Source organism: Octodon degus, unplaced genomic scaffold (genome assembly GCF_000260255.1).
Source record: "Octodon degus isolate 3935 unplaced genomic scaffold, OctDeg1.0 scaffold00002, whole genome shotgun sequence".
NCBI lineage: Eukaryota > Metazoa > Chordata > Mammalia > Rodentia > Octodontidae > Octodon > Octodon degus.
In genome coordinates, this window is record NW_004524578.1 from 4,493,130 (window position 1) to 4,510,531 (window position 17,402).

Below are 17,402 nucleotides of genomic sequence, written 5' to 3' on the forward strand. Positions count from 1 at the left end.
GGTATACAGATGAATGTTCATTTTGTATCTGTGTATTCAAAGTGGTTAGGATAGATATATAGTTACATTCTCTTAATGAATAGAATGATTTGTTCTGGTGGTGTTTGTAAATAGGATCTCAGGTCCGCATCTTGTATAGCAATTAACCACTAAGAAGAATGTATGCAGTGTGTTAGTTATTGAAACTGTCCTAGCGATTTGATATGAAACTGTCTCATTGCTATTTGTTTATCAATAAAATTATGAAAAAATAAAAAAAATAAAATAAGATACATGCCTAAGTTCTTTTGACATGTTCACAGCAGGGAACATATCTTGCTGCTGGGTGACTCTAAACCACTGTAGGTACAGGCAAGCCTGTCTCATCAGTTATCATGAGACAGTCCCACTGGGTGCGAGTTATGACAGGGGCCAGTCATGTATCTAACACTGATGGTTCAAGTCAGCAGGAACATGTTAAGGCTATGACATCCTGTGTAAACAGAGGGGTGGTTTGTGACATATAAAAAATTGAACCATCAATTTAGCTATTCACCTATTTATCGCTGCAAACATATATCCATCCATCCAACCATGTAACCATCCACCCCAACTGTGTGTCCACCTATTCATCATCCATCCATCCATCTATCTGCCCATCCATCATCCATCCATCCATCTGCCCATCCATCATCCATCCATCCATCCACCTACCCACCCATCCATTCATCCATCCATCATCCATCAATCCACCCATCCATCCACCTAACCATCCATCCATCTACCCACCCACCCACCCATCCATTCATCCATCCATCATCCATCCATCCACCCATCCATCCAGCTGTGGAGCTATCCATCCTCCTATTCATTCATCTTTAACGCTGTTCCAGGCCTTGCATCAAGAGGCAAACACAGGATGAGAATAAGTGGCCAAAGACTCTGCTTTCAACAAACTCTAGTCAAGTGGAGGAAATGACATTAACCAAGAATGTCACCCAAACAGACAACCCTAACTCTGTTATGAATAAAGCAGACAGGAAGCTCTGAGAAGTATGAGAAGATGTGTGCCAGTCCTGGGTGTTCAGGAAGGTCTCCCCAAGGGTGTTGTGGGGGGCTAAGATTTGGACAGTGCCTGCATGTCCAGGAGGGTATGTTGAGCGATGCCTTCCTCTGGCTAGGTGGGGTCCATCTACTGCATAGTATGGTCTCTCTCTGACATTGGACCTGTTGGGGTTTCTTTTCCCTCAAGTTTCTACTTTTTTTAAAAAACACTGCAGTCTTCAACCACATTTGTGGCGATCATTATTTCTTTTCTTTTGAATTATGTTCTTAGAGGTGCTGTTCAGAAAGGAAATACCAAATTCAGAACTGCTTGCTGGGAGAAAAAGACGATGGCGTTTGTCACATGGCGTCAATTACTTTTGCACACATGGAAGCAATTTTCAGGGCCAGGACCACGACGCTGGTGTGCTCATTGCTCCACAGCCTGCCAAGTGTCTTACTCAGCATTGCTGTGTATTTTTTGCTAGTCTAATGAGTGTGTGACAGTCCTTTCAAGTTGTTTTAATCTGAAGTTCTGTAATTGCCAACAAGGCTGTATACAATTCTATACTGTGATTTGCTGTCTGTGTCTCCTCACATGTAAATTAACTGTTTATTTCTCTCCATTTCTTACGAGGTGGAGTCTGCACACTCTCTGATGTCCCAGGTATGGCTCAGATCTGGCCTGGTTGCTGGTCAGGCCCAAAGATGCTGGCTGAGTGAAACCCAGCTATCAGCGCATGTACATGGGTCAGTGATCTGTTTGTGGATTTATGGCTTTGCCGCCTCTTTTCAAGTATTTTATTTTTTGAGTCAGGGTCTCTCTGTGTTGCCTGCACTGATCTTTAATGCGTGGCTCAGGCTATCTTCCTGCTTTGGCCTTCTAGGTGGCTGCAGCTACCAGTACGTGCCACCATCGCTGGCTTATTGCCTTTTTTCTTATATATTTTTAAAAAGTATATTTTAGTACAATGCATTTTGCTTTACTTCTTTTAGTACTGGAAATTAATCCTGGAGCCTGCACAGGATAAGCAAGTTTTCTATCATGAGATATATTCCCAGGGTATTTTTTTACTTTTAATTTTGACATGGGGATGCCACTGTGTCACCCAGACTGGCCTTCAATTCATAATCCTCTTGCTCAAGCCTCCTGTGTAGCTAGGATTACATGCATGTGACACCACATATCACTTTGTTTTATTATTTAAATATATTCACAATTTCTCATTATATATCTTTGTATTTGGAGGTATACATTCAAAGTTATAAATGCAATGATCACCCTTTTATAACTGAAATAAGTGTGCTCTGAAAAATACAGATAGAGATAGAGAACATTTTTAATTAGGTATTTGAATTTTGAGGGCCTGTTAGCTAAGATAATGGTACTGCTACGTTCTACTAGTTCATTGAAAGCAACAGTTAGTGCTTACATGGTTTGATCAATTTCGCCTGCCTGTATCTAGTATCTGAGCAACCCCTTTGAGAACAGCAATGTGCACTATAATAAGCATTGTTAACTTCCTATCATCTTGTTTTGAAATTCTGTATCATTTATATTGGTCTTTTTGTCTCTTAAAAAAGGATATCTGGACAAAGATAGACAATAGATAGACAGATATTCTGATAATTTCCAGTACTTAATTCTAGCCTGTTTGAGATATATTTGCATCATGATTGACATAAATCTCCATGCTAATATCCAACAGTTCCAACAACATGATATATTTTTTATTCATGCGTCTTCTTATTTTTGTCTAATATGTCTTATACATTCAAATAGTTTCACTGTTTCTACATGTTTATATCATTTTCTATGTGTTTAACTGAATATGAATAATGGTTTATATAATTGTAGATTTCTATGTGACTCAAAATCTAGTAGGATAAGATGAATACCTATGTGAAAGATTGAGGATTTGGGAACCAGAGAAAATACATAAACACAGCTGTTGCTTTTATTTGTGTGGGATTTGTTCCTTACCTGAAACCACAACCTATACTATACATACTCAGCTTTTTTCTATATTCTCTTAGCTATGATATAAATTTAACTTTTAAATTAGGCAGAGAGATTACCAACAAAAAGTAAGATAGCAATTAAAAATACCTTTTTATGAATCTGAACTGCCAGCAAAATAGTCTTAAGCTTTTTGGCCATAATTAAGTAAAACAAGAGCGACTTAAACACAAGCATGGAACTCTGACAGTCCTCCAGATGGGTAGTGTATACAGTGTGGACACGCTGGACAAGGGCATGACTCACACCCTGGGTGAGAGGGAACAGAATACTACGAGATTGCAGCGTGATACTCAGAATGATTTGCAGTTTAACACTGATGCAATGTAAATGTTAGGGTTTTTTTCTTGAAATTTCCGTTTAATATTTTTAAACCAAGTTTCCTATCGAAAAGTAAAACCATGGGATGTGTAGCCTCAGACAATGAAGAACCACTGCAGTGAGCTGAAATCCTCACCAGGGAATAAGGAAAGCAGAACTGATGGGCAGGTGCATGACGCATGCCTGCATTTGCTTCTGTCACTGTCAGAGTACAGAGGAGGGTTTTTTGTTCCTCTTACATGTCACATGAATGCCAGGTCAGCCTGCTCATTAATCTGCCTCTTGCGCATGAGCCTAGCTGGTCCAAATTCTGTAGGGGAAAGTTGGCTTCCATTCTGCAAAACGAAGCAGCACCGCCAAGATGGTGGCATTGAATGTGGAAGTGCTCTGGAAAACATCAAACTCTGGAATCAAACCTTTTGCACCAAATATGAGGCCTCCTCTAGGGCAAGAGTGTCCCCAGAGGCCTCAGGTGTCCCTCAGAGTGGCAGCTGGCTGGTGGCCATCACTGAGCTGACACCATCAGCACCTCCCACAGGCCGAGCAGAGGCTGAGAGGTCTCCTTTGCTGCTTTCTTCCTTTACTGAGAACCCCGAAAATCCAAATGCCCAGATCCATGGGGCAAGGAGAGAGTGTGGCCAGCGTGTGTGCATTTGGGCACCAATATGGGGACACGAAGGGTGGCCATCCAGAACTCGTAAGCTACAAAAGCCAGAGCCAATCCCCAAAGTAATAACAATAATAACAAATATAAGTGCTCTCTATCTTTAGGTTTGCTGCCAGATTTTGAAAGAGGAAATTAACAATTTCCCTATTGGCTTGTTTCAAAATTAATTTCAGCTCTCCCTTATTTCCAATATTTAAAGCAGCCTGAGCGAGTTTGCCTGCCTGGCCCTCTAAAAGCTGAGCTGGGATGCATGTCCTGGTTATTCCCGGAACTGACTAAGTCTTTCTTGGCATTTTTTAGCTTTTCTGCTCCTTTCTGGGTGTCAATGTGATGTGTTATTTTTTTGCGGCAACACCGAAACACAGATGGGACGTGCACTAGGAGCACAGGCTGTTGCATTGGACATTCAGGCAAGAGTGTGGTGGCTTTCAGAGGGCCAATGCGGAGCCAGGGAACTGACTTGGCCAGAGCTGGCTTGGCTTTCCTTTGGTTCTCTCAAATGCGCATCCAACAAGACCAGACCATGTGGCTTGGTTCTGGAACCGTCCTTATCCAAACACCAACGAAACCCAAGGAGCCAGCTGCTAACCATGGAAAATAAATGTGGCCTTTTGTGCAGTTCTCCCACTGCCAGCAGAGGTAGAATCTAGCAGTCTGAGGGTCAGGTAATGCCCAACCCAGGATCATGCATGAGGGTTACTGTAAAAGGACCACCACGGCTTCCACTGAGGTGGCGAAGGCATTCAACAGTGGGCAGTTGGGACAGCAGAGCACAAACACATACAGAATAGGAGGGCAACATGGGACGGTGACCTTCTAAATGTTACCATGTGGCTCTATAGCTGGCTGCACTGGTGCTAGAGTCAACATAGGTCACTTACGCTGTGAGGTGCTTGCTACCTCACGAGGTTGCTGCTACGAATGTCAGATGTCAAGGGTACCTTTGGCCCACGTACAACATCTGTAAAGTGCTCTTCTAATGCCTATCACAGGAAATGAAATATCTGGAACTGAAAGTTCAGCCAGGGCACACTTAGCAAAGGAGGAGACTTACCTCTGGCTTCCGGGCCATTATTCCTGTGTGCTGGGCCCTTCTGGGCTGCTCCTTCTCTCCTCTCTTGGGCCAGCGGCAGTGGGAATGTGCTGTTATAGGGCACAGCTCACAGGGCAGCAGGACACACCCACTCCTGAGGCTCTTGCCTTTGAAATTCACTGAATCACAAAAGTAACACCTGCTCTGGGGAAGCATTAGGAGCCCTTATGACTCATGCCGTGGTGAAATTTCATTTCCTTTTCTGTTTAGACCAAGCAGAGCCAAAGAGAGGGAAAGCAACACTGTCTTTTCATTGGCAAAATGCAATCAGCACTTCTGTGCCTTTGGCCAAACTGGGCACAAGGAGCCAGGGTTACCCCTCGGGAAAGCTCAGACAGAGATGCTGACCATGTCTGCTTTTAACTTCATGCCAAGAAAATCAAAGCTGCGGGCTTTCCAGCTTGTGTACATGCTGGAATCACCTGGGCAATTTTGAAACTCCTGATGCCTGGTCCCACCCAGAGGTTTGGATTTAATCAGTAGAGGAGAGATGGATTGAGTGTTGACATTTAGAAACTCCTGGGCCTTTCAGTGTGCGGAAAAGCAAGCGTCACCTGTCTACAGGAAACCTGGGAGCCGCAGATCAGGAGCTGAGAAATAGGGAGAACTCTGCTTTCAGGAAATGCAGGTACTCTTCTTACCTGGGTACCCTGCTGTCTAGGACTCACTGTCATCAGACAAGGAGCACAGTGTCTCTGGGCCTCCATATTTTCATCTGCAAAATACACTGTGTTCCCTGCAGTGCTTACTGAGGTGCTATGAGGGCCAAATACAGTAAGAAAAACTGAGAAAAATGTCAAGCAAAGCATAAATGCAAGGGTTAGAGGACCTTATTTCCTTTGGCAAGGTGAGGCGGGTAGGTACAACATCAGTATCTCCTGTGCTCTTACTCTATGTAGGTCTTGTGCTAAGCACACATTGTAGTCTGTGGTAGGCATCGTAATTCTCTCTGCTTCCAAGCTCAGAAAACCAACCAAGACACAGAAAGGTAAAAGGTACAGAAAGTAGCATCTCGATACTCTTTAGCAACAAGAGAGTAAGGGAAGGGTAAAAGGAAAGAGCAGTAAATAAGAAAAGGATAGAAGGAACAAGCCAGTGTGGCATTTCCCCAAAGAATGTGAAGTACGCGGATTCTTTCAGAACACATGGATAGGATTTAAAACGCAATGCTCTTTATATGAGACAAAGAAAAATAATGAAAATAAAGGTCTGAGAAAAATTGTTCAATGTGGAAGTAAAGAAAAAGGACATGGCCATATGAAGAGCAGACGGCTCCCAGAACTGGACACCAACGGGACTGAAGTAACGATGTGCTACAACGCAGACAGGTAACTCTAGGTCACGGAGCCATCGCTAGTGCACGCTGAGCGAAGCCAGGCGTGTGAATCCGTGGACCTCGGAAGCTGCCCCATACCTGCCTAATAAAAGCTCTAGTGAAAATGAACACATGGAAACTACCTAAATTTAGCCAGTACTCCCTCATTGGAAACCGACAGCAAATGCTTGAACATTGCTGACACCAAGACCTTTAAAATCAGGAACAAGATAGGTACATCTGCTACTTCTATGACTATTCAACTCTTAAAATTACCAGTGATGCACAAGAAGACATGGAATGCAGTAAGTTATATAAATATTGAAAGAGACGAACTAGTTTTGAACTTGTGGATTCTTAACCATATACCTACATATCTCAGGGAACTTTACCAAAAACTAGCAGAATTAATAAGGGCAGTTGATAAGAGGACCATTAAAACCTAAATGATGAAACAACTTGTTTCCATTAATAAAGGCAGTAACAGCAGGTTGGAAGTAGCAATGGGAAGGGTCATATTTATATCTATTTCATTCAAATGGTGACAAAACAATAAGTAAATAAACAACAAGATCCAAGATCTTTAGGAACAAAGGTATAAAAACTCATTAAAGGACAACACTACTTAGTGACCATGGCAATTGTGCAAAACAGAGCAAATGTTCAGTAATTAACTTTGAAAAAATGAGCAGACAACTTGTACTATCAGATCAGAAGGTTTAAAAGAAAATGCACACAATAAAAAGGGCACAGAATTCACCTGAAGGCTAGACTAGAATACCAATATGTGAAAACTAAAAATGTACATCAATACATGTGAAAATGCTAAAAGTGACATTTCTGTTCACAGGGGAAAAAAACTTTCATTTTTAAAATTGTGCTGGAATAACTGGCCCTCTATCTAGAACAGACATGAGCTGGACACCCTGTCCTCAGATAACAATAAGATAAAAACTAGAAAAACTAAAGCATTGAATGTAAAAAGCAAATACATAGAACTGTATCTCCAGGAGGGCAATGATATAAAACTAGAGTGAAGGTGCCCTTCTCATACAATCAGAAGATAAGCACAGCTGATTCTGTACTCTTACATCTTTTTATCCCAAAAGCTAACAGACAAAAGAAAAATTGGGAAAAATACTTTGCAACATGTAGGATCAAGAAAGGCTTGCAACCCTTAATATGCATAAGACCTTCCACAGTGGCAAGGAAAAGATAAACAGTCACTTAGGAAAGTCATCATCAAACATTAACAGGTAGCTACACAAGTGGGACACAAATAGTTTAGGAACATATGAAAAATATGGTCAAAATTAGTGGTAATTAAAAAAAAAAGAAATTGGGGTAGGGAGATAGCTCGGTGGTGTAAGCACCCGCCTGGCAAGCACAAGGACCCGGATTCAATCCCTGGCACTGCATGTCATGCTGGCCCCTACTGAGCTGGCCAGGGAAACTGGGCGTGGTGGTGCCTGCCCATAATCCAAGCTAGAGAGGCTGAGGCATGAGGATCACTACAAGTCTAAACTGAGTAGCGAGACCATGTACCAAATAAATAAATTAAAAAGATTGTAAAAAGTAATAATAAATGGAAATTGAAAAAATTGATGGTTTAATCCAACAGGCTGGTGAAAAAGGTCAGTAGAGTTACAGGTGACCAAGGTGCAGGGATAGAGAGGACAGATACCTAAGTGACAGTGGCTCTCTCTCTCTCTCTCTCTCTCTCTCTCTCTCTCTCTCTCTCTTCGTATTTTGTGCAGGATCTCACTATGCAGCTTAGACTGGTAGTGATCCTCCTGTTTTCAGCCTTCCCAGTGCTGAGATTACAGGCACGTGCCACCACACGTGGTCTCGGTGGCCGGCTCATGGTGCCTGGGGGTGGGACTGGTGCAGCGAGTGGTGCCAGGGATTGAACCCCAGACCCTGCACTTGCCTAAGCAGGCACTTAGTCTGCTGAACTATCTGGCCGGCCCTCAGTGGCTCTCTTGGAGTTGCAGCCGTAGCAACTAGTCTAGTGGGAATTTAAGAGAATGCTGCATTAAGAAATCAAATGCAGTATAATGTAAATAATACAAGTTTCTTTTGTATGAAAATAGAAAATAATTAAAATTAAGCCCTGTATGTGCTTATAAACGCTTCTATGGCTTTGCATATGCAAAAGTGCCAAGAGTTCCTTACCAAATTGTATGTAATTTAATGTACATAAGATAGACAGGCTTGGCATTTTGTATTACATTTTCCCATCGTTTTCACTAGTTATAGCAACAAGCACATAACTTTTGTGGATTTAAAAATGTAATAAAGAGCATTTTTCGAAAGAGAAATTGTTAGCTGTTTTGGCTCACGTAAGCAATTCAGGAACATGTGAGAAAATGGTAGCGGAAGCGGGGGCTCCGGCCGCACCCCACGCGCCAGCACTCACCGGTCTCCCCGCGCAGCTGCTGGGCGGCGCGCTGGCTTCGATGAAGTACTTCCGGAGGAGGCGCTTGCTGAGGTCGGGACTGTCCAGGAGGATGTAGGAGCAGAAAAACGCCCCGTGCCGGAGCAGGAAGATGGCGATGTCTTCGTTCCCTAGTGGACAAAGCACGGAAGCTGAGGACAGCCGGGTGTGGGCGGCATGCCGCTAATCCCAGCGCCCCCAGGGCTGAGGCAGAAGAAATCCCAAATTCAGGTCCGACCTGGGCAATTTAACGACTCAGTATGATTCTGTCTCAAAATAAAAAGCGGGCTGAGGATGTAACTTAGTGCAAAGGCCATGGGTGTGATCACCGGCGCTGTAATGGAAAATAAATAGCAGAAATAAGTGAGGTGGCGTAAGTCAGAAAGCAAGCAAACTAAGGATGTTCGGACAGGAGTGGCTTGCTGCTGTCGCAAAGAGCTGTACCCTGAGCTTGTCTCCTTCCCGGTCACATCAGGTTCCTGGCAGCGAGGGGCTTCCGTGGGCATCTGCTCTCCGGAGTACCTCATCCAAAGGCCCATTTGCCACAGTTGGTCCCCATCACCGGAATCCCCTTAGGGACAGGGGGAGGCCAGGGAGGAGGCTCCAGAGTAGGGGAGCTGCGCAGCTTGCTCTGGAGGTGACCAGGTCTGGGAAGCACGGCTCTCAGTTGTGCGGGGCGCACTCACCCGACTTGATGGCCGCGTAGAGGGGCAGGCGCACGATGACTGGGAACTCGTTCCTCCTAATGGCGTAGCTCTCGGGGTCGGCCCCGTGCGTCAGGACCAGCAGCTTCACGATGCCCAGGTGCCCCTGCTGGCAAGCCAGGGCCAGCATCCAGTTCAGCAGGCGCTGGGGGCTGGAGGGACCTGGCGGGGCAACAGGACCCAGGCAGTCAGTTTACTCCCACGCGTCCTTCGCTCTGACTATTATTACTAAAATGAAGCTCTTCTCCAGCGGAAGGACAGTGCTGTGCGTGGACTGTGTTCTGGAGCTGTTCCCCTGGAGCTGCATGTGACATTTCCCTGCAGTACTGCATGCAAACCTCTCTGCCTGTCAAAGAGCGCAGACAGAATAGAAGCAAGCTCCTCAATAAAAATTATGAGTGTGGAAATAACGCTAGGCTTAGACCTAGGCATAGCGGCACACACCTGTGATCCCAGCGCTGGGGAGGCTGACCAGGAGGATCACTACCAGTCCAAACTGCATAGCGAGACTGCTAATGAATGATTTGTACCTAGCTGTCCCCCAAAACCTCATGAAGTCATTCGTGTGGCTTCTCGGGTTTGTGATGAATTCATGATCCAAAGCTGGGATTATGGGTGTGAGCGCCCTTCACACCCTGACCTGGGTAATTTGCATACAGTAGAAGAAAGGAGAGAGCCTGGCTAGCTACCACAGCAGCTGCTCCTCCCTTGGCTCTTTGCTGTTTTCTGATGCCATGAATGGCTGCCCTTTGCCCTGTGCCACTCTGCCTTGGAGCCAGCTGAGTATGGACTGAAACCTCCACCAACTGTGAGCCCAATAAGCCTTTCCTTTCTTGATTCTGGGTGTCAGGGATTTTGTCCCAGCAATGAGAAAAAAGTAACCGAGACAGAGACCCTGTACCCCCCCCCCCCAAAAAAAAAAAAAAAAGAAAAACGAAAAATGAAAAAAACAAAAAAAGCCTCCTGGCACAGAACCCGGGCAGGAGCTGATGACAACCCTCCACTGCCACCTGGAACAAGTCAGAGCTCTACTAGCAGTGCACGTGATCTCTGACTCGTTCCCTGCAAAGTGACTGAGGCCAGGGAAGGGCAGCTGTTGTCTTGCTGCCTTCTGCCACGATGTGGATGCACCAATCTAAGACAGGGCATTGATTACATTTCAGAATACATTAATTTATTTTATTACATTTCACAAGCTTTAAGAAGCCAGGCTCAGAGAGGCTGGAGACTTGCAGAACATCCCAGAGTTGCTAAATGGCAAAGTCAAGACAAATCCTGTTTTGTCTAAAGCCAAAGGGTGTGAGCAGAGCCACAGAGAACCCAACATGGACTCTTTGAGGCCTCAAATCAACACTCAGAGTGCGCTCCATCTGGTGTCCACCTCACCTCCCTGCCCACAGCTTCTCAGACCAGGAACTGTGTCTCAGCAGAGTTTGAAGGACCTTGTCCCGTCAGCCTCTTGTGTTCCCCTTGAGCCCTACTTCCTTCTCTGGCTGCCTCTTCCACTCGCCTCTGGGTCCTACCTCGCTCCTGCCTGACTCTCTCCCCTCCAGCATGGCAGTTTTCCCTGAGGCACACGCTGGCTGGCTCTCTGTGCACTTCCTGTGGGCTTCGACACAATGTTCTGGAATCCTTCAGTTCTCAACAACTGCCCGGAGATGGAAGACAGGATGCTGAGTTCCAGCCCAGCTTCCTGCATGTAGCAGCAGGCAACCCAAGCCCTCCCCTTGTCTGTGCTAAGTAAACTCCTGTTCACCCTGCAAAGCCTCACTCAGATGTCAGCCCCTCTCTGAAGACTCAGTCTGGCAGGCAGGCAAGATCATCCCTTATGCATGCTCCCAAATCTCTGCGTAAGGACTCCAACCTCAGCACAATTACACTGCACAGTTACTTCTTTCTAACTTGATTTCTCTTGTTTTCCTGGGGCCCACTAGAGAGCTGGGACCACCTCTTAAAGCATCCTGTAGCCAGGCATAGAGGCCCATGCTTGTAATCTCAGCACTTGGGAGGCTGGGGCAGGGCAACAGCTGAAAGTTTGAGGCCACGTGGGCTGCACACTAAGTTCAAGGCTAGCCTGAACCACATAGCAAGACTCAGTGTAAAAACAGAACAGAACAAAACAAACCACAAAGCAATCTCTGTCTCTCAGGTTCTGAGGGTCTCAGTTCATAGCAAATGTTCAGTGATGGTGAACCGTACAATTCAGTGGCCAAGTCTGTCTTCAGGGCTGGGACAGAGCTAATCTCATCTAGGAGTCTCTGAAGAGCGTCAGCTTGTGGCTCCTTAAAGGACGTCTGGGCTCCCCTCTGCCCTTTCATGTCTTGCTTCATCCAGTCACCTTAGGTGGGCCCTAAGGTTGTCCTGCAGGTCTGTAACCTCATCCCTCCACCAGCACATGGGTGGCATAGTTCGGAGGTGGCTGTGAGGATAGATCCGTCTCAGAGCACACAGTGGGACACCCCCAAGAGAAATGTCACACTATGGTTGAGGATCAATCCAAAATGGAAACAAAAACAGGGTCCTTTAAAAATGATGAACAATTTCAAGGTGGGAGCTATAGAGTATTAAACTAGGAGTGGGGCCATTCTAGGCACATGAAGCCATCCCTGATCCCCAGCAAAATTCCAACTCCCAAAGAGCATTTCTTGGGTCTGTTCCAGATTGTAGTTGTAGTGCTGCCTGCCTGGACCTGCCCACTGCCACTGAGCTCAGGCCATCATGGGAAATTACAGGATGCCAGGACACCTTGGGACCAGCAAAGGCGGAACACAACCTGGTTCATCCCCACAGGGGACTATTACTCAGTCATAAAAAGAGCTATCAAATCATGAAAACATATTGAAGAACTTCAAAAACATATTCTTAGGGTGAAAGAAACCAATCAGGCCAGATACAGTGTGATTCCAGTGATAGAACATTCTAGAAAAGGCAGGACTAGGGAGTCAGTAAAAGATCAATGGTTGCTGGGGGGATAGAGGGATGAATAGACAACAGGATATTTATAGGCCAGTGAAGCTGTTCTGTGTGATACAGTAATGGTGGACACATGTTATTTTATATTTGTCACACTTCATAGGACATGTGACATTGAACGTAATTCCTACTATAAATTTTGGAGTTCAGTACTAATGTATCAACATTGGCTTAGCAGTTAAAACAAATGTACCAAATGAATGCAAAATGTAAATATTGGAGGAAGCTGTGCAGAGGGGGATATAGGAGCACATTGTACTTTGCTATCATTTTTTTCAAATCCTAAAACTATTCTGAAAATAGACAAATAAAAATAGACTGCATGGATATATTCTTTATCAAGAATGGTGGAGGAGTGCTTGCCTTGCAGGTTAGTGGGGAAAGCATAGGGCATGGTGCCCTAGGGTGGGCCCTAAGGTTGTCCTGCCAGGTCTGTAGCGCATCCCCCCACCAGCACATGAGCGGCAGGCAGTCTGTACTCTGGGGTGTCAGGCGGATGCCCCAGACTTCCTGATTTCATTGCTGAGACCTGAAGAAACAAGAATTTTAGTTGAAGCCTAAGGAGAGGGCCCCAAGGGCTGGGAGCTAGCGAGCTGTGATTTACCTGCTAAGGACTCAAGCAGTTCCTGAACAACTTCAGTGTGCCCGAAATGCGCAGCCACCACGGCAGGGTTGTCGTCGGTGGGCTCCGTGGGCAGCTCCACGCGTTTCTCGGTGAGTAGATACCGAACCATCTCCAGATCCCCGTGGGCTGCCGAGACGCTCAGGAGCTGACCCTGGTCAAAACAGAGCGGGCCATCTGTGAGCCAAGGTCCGGCCGGAGTGCTGGCTAGTGACGTTGGCTGTCCCAAGGGGCAGCGGGACAATGGAAATTCCCATGGCTTCAGAGACCTAGTACAGAAGGTAAACTAGCTCATCACGGAGCTGATTCCCTGTGAAAGCAACCATCTGTAATATATGCATAGGTGCTCCTTGTGTACACTGGGTGACATTCCGAACCCATCATAAGTGGAAAATACTGCAAATCAAAAACGTGATCTGGAGGCTGCGTAGCGCGGAGCCTGAGTTCTCTTCATCCTACCCCAGACCTTCCAGAAAGGGTGGGGCCTAGAGGAGGCCTCAGGTTCTGGAGCTGCACAGAATGGGGTAGGTGAAGGCAGTGCACATGTGAAGCGAGGTGAGAGGCTGTCGGGTTGGGGCTCCTCAGGGGACAGAAATGCACACTCTCAATGAGCAGGAAAGAGGAGCCCCCGCTGGCCTGGATGTGGGGTGGGGCCCGCCGTCTGGCCTTCCAGGAAAGCAGTTGCATTATGGAGACAACCCGCAGAGATTGATTAAGCGACTGATACAACTAACAGCTGTCTAGACTGAGGGCAATTACAGGCTTAAAAGCCTCATCCTTCTGAGGTGGTCGGTGATGTCACAGAGGTAGCCCAAGACCTATTGGGACCAGAAGTGGGAGGGGCTGGGGCTGTCTCCTGGGCTGGAGACAGATGGAAATTCTGTGGTCCATATTCCTTTAATTCAGTTCAAAAGAGAAAGCAGGCCTCCTTTCATGCCTCTATTTTTCAGACCCCCCTCTCAAAGGCAAGCACATTCTCTCGGCCTTCTAGAACATGCTTGTCCATATTTATAGGCAGTCGATACGGAAATGTTCTTTTCACCTATTGTACTATAAATTCTCATCAGTATGTGACATACTGACAAAAAAAGGTTTGGAAATTTTGTGTTGTTAATGAACTGCCACCTGATCACACCCCTGTGACTGTCCTGAGGTCAGGGTGCAGAAGACTGCCTGTACAGAAGCCCCACTGCACCCCACTTCCAGCTACTGCCCTACCAGGAGGGCCCATGACCCTGACGGCCAGCACCAGAGGTTGGCTTTTGCCAGTTTTCCAACATCATAAAAGATGAAGCTATACTTCACTTTCTGATCTGAAACTGATATTCACAGGAAGTTGCAAAAATAATACTGGGAGGACCTGGGTAAGCTTCGTCTAGTTTCCTCAGTGGTAACACCTTCCAACACTGCAGCGCTATACCTACACCAGCAACGTGACGTTAGTACTGTAAGGTACACAGTCCTGCCATTTGTCGTATGTGTAGACTTACATCATTACCACCACAGTCAAGATAAAGAACTTTCACTTACCAAAGACGGCTCACTGATGCTGCCTCTCTAAAGTTATCCACTCTCCCCTTCTTCACCATGCCTACACCCAGCCAACCACTGACCTCTTTCCCATTTCTATGACTTTGTGAAATTACAAAATGGAATAGCACATACACAGACTTTGGAGGTTGGGTTCCTGCCCCCTCAGCATGATGCCCTTGAGACCCATCCAAGTTGCTGTGTATTTCCATAGAGCGCCTTTATGTGGCCTAGTAGTGGTCCGTGTCGCCCCCCCTGCCAAGAGTTTTTGATTAAATCTAGTTTATGGCCAATACAAAAAAAAAAGCCAAAAAAATAAAACCCAATTAAACAAATAAACAAAAAAACCCTACTGCTATGAACAATCATGCACTTATTTTAGCGCTGCACAAGTTTCATTTCTCTAGAATAAATGCTCAGTCCAATTGCTGTGTCATAACGTAAGCATAGTTTTAGTTTTTAAAGAAACTGCCAAGCTATTTCCAGAGTTTCTGTACCATTTTACAGTCTTACTGGTAACGAACGTGGGGTCCTGTTTCTCTGCCTTCTTACCAGAGTCAGGCATCCCCACTCTGTATGGGTTACTTTAGCCATTCTATTAGGTGCAAAGCAATTTCTCACTGTGACTTTAGTTGGCATCTCTCTGTCAGCTGTGATGAGGATGGCTGTTCATGCATTTATTTGTTGCCTATTCAGTAAAAGGTTTTTTCATGCATTTCATACATTTTTGAGATGAACTGTTTGATTTTTAGTGTTCAATTCTTAGATATTGTTTATCTTCCAGGCAGGAGTCCTTTGTCGGGTACGTAATTAACAAATATTTTCTCCCATTCTATCGCTTCTTTTTTTTAATCCTCTCAGATTAAACATTTCAGTTTTTACAAGGTCCACTTTATCAATTTTGAGTGGATAATTTCTTTTACACATTTGCTATGTGGACCATCATACCATTTGCAAAGACAGGGTAGTTTTTTGTTTTTTTTCTTTTCTTTTTGGGTCTATATTTATCTTCCTTGCCTTGCCACACTGGCTGCCAATTCCAGTAGTATGTTGGACAGGATTACATTGAATATAATTTCGTTATAATTATTCTTGAATATAACTCTCAGTGTCCTCAAGGATCCTGGCTTTGTTCTGATCTTAGCCTTTCACCATGGCTGTGGTTTGAACATGGCTTCTCTTCTCCAAAATTCAAACTCAGCTTGGATAGCTCTTGTTGCGATAAAGGCATTAAGCGCAACTAAGGCCCTGCTCATGGGAGGGGGTTGTTCTTGCAAGAGCAGGTGGTTATTAACAGGACTGCCTCTTTGGCTTGTCTCTTTCATGCATGCTGCATGCTGGTCTCTTTTCCACCATATTCTGGTGCAGCTCAAAGCCCTGTCAGGACTATCTCAGGCTGGTCTTGAACTCACTATGTGGCCCAGGCTGGTATCAAATTTATAGTGATTCTTCTGTCTTGGTCTCCTGAGTGCAGACATTACCAGAATGTGCCACCATGTCTGACTCCGATTTCTCTTTCTACTGTATCAGTGTGGAGAATTGCATCAATTAATTGCCGAGTACTGAATCTGCTTTGAATCCCTAAAGTAAACCTCATGTTGTCCTAGTATAGGATTCTTTTCACATAACACTGAATATTTACACCTATATTCATGTGGACATTGGTCTGAATTCTTGTTTCCTTCTTTGCCTACTTTGGGCATTAGGTCAGTAATGGGTGCACTGAGGTGTTGCAAAGTGGTCCCTCGTGGTTTCTGAAGTAGACTATGTAGGACTGGTGTTAACTCTTCTTCAAACATTTGGTAGAATTTTCTAGTGAAACCATCTGGGCCTGTACATTTGTTTTTTAAGAGGTTTCAAATTATGAATTGAGTTTTCTTAATGGGTAAGGAGTTATTCCAATTACGTGTTTCATATGGAATGAGTTGCAGTGGCTTCTACTTTTTAAGGATTGGCTGAGTTATCAAACGTATGTGCATAGAGTTGTTCACAGTGTTCTTTTATGTCCTTTGGATGCTTGTAAGATCAGCAATGACATTCCATTTCCTTCCTTATATTAAAATGTTTTCTTTTGTCTGTTCATATGTGTAAAAATTTGGCCAATTTTATCAATATTTTTAAAGAATTAGGTCATATTTTATTGATTTGATTCATTGTTTTAAAATTTCATTAATGCTTTACTCTTGTTTTAGTATTTCTTTTCTTCTCTTTGCTTTCAGTTTATTTTGCTTTTCTAATTTTTTTTCTTGATTGAGCTTTATTGATTTGAGACATTTTTGTCTTTTCTAAGGGAAGCATTTTGTCCTACAAATCTCTCTTCGCAGCTTTACTTTCATGCCATGTGTTTTGATATGTTGTATTTTAATTTCCATTCAGTTTAATGCATTTCATTCAGTTTAATTTAGCTTCTCTCAAAACTTTCATTTTGACCTATGGATTATTTAAAAGTATGCGTTTGTTTCCAAGTGCTTGGAGATTTTCCTATCATCTTCTTGTTTTTTGTTCTATATGTTTGTCGTTTGCTGTTTGGGGAACATTTTCAGCCACTATTTCTTTCAGTCTTGCCTCTTTCCACTGTCCTTTTGGGAATCTATATGCATAATAGTAGATTCAGCCAAAATTCCCCTATGTCTATGAGGCTATGTTCATTTATTCTCTCTCTCTCTCTCTCTCTCTCTCTCTCTCTCTCTCTCTCTC

At 44.5% G+C, this 17,402-nt stretch overlaps 1 protein-coding gene across 1 annotated transcript in view; it reads right to left on the reverse strand.

The window, feature by feature from the left end:
• Window positions 1–17,402, reverse strand: part of Lrrk1 (leucine rich repeat kinase 1) — a 134,949-nt gene that overhangs the window by 62,541 nt on the left and 55,006 nt on the right. The window contains exons 4-6 of the mRNA XM_004623448.2: window positions 13,158–13,329; window positions 9,563–9,742; window positions 8,859–9,007 (exon numbers count right to left, since the gene is read on the reverse strand). Coding sequence (XP_004623505.1) covers window positions 8,859–9,007; window positions 9,563–9,742; window positions 13,158–13,329 — 501 coding nt within the window. The remainder of the gene's footprint in view (window positions 1–8,858; window positions 9,008–9,562; window positions 9,743–13,157; window positions 13,330–17,402) is intronic.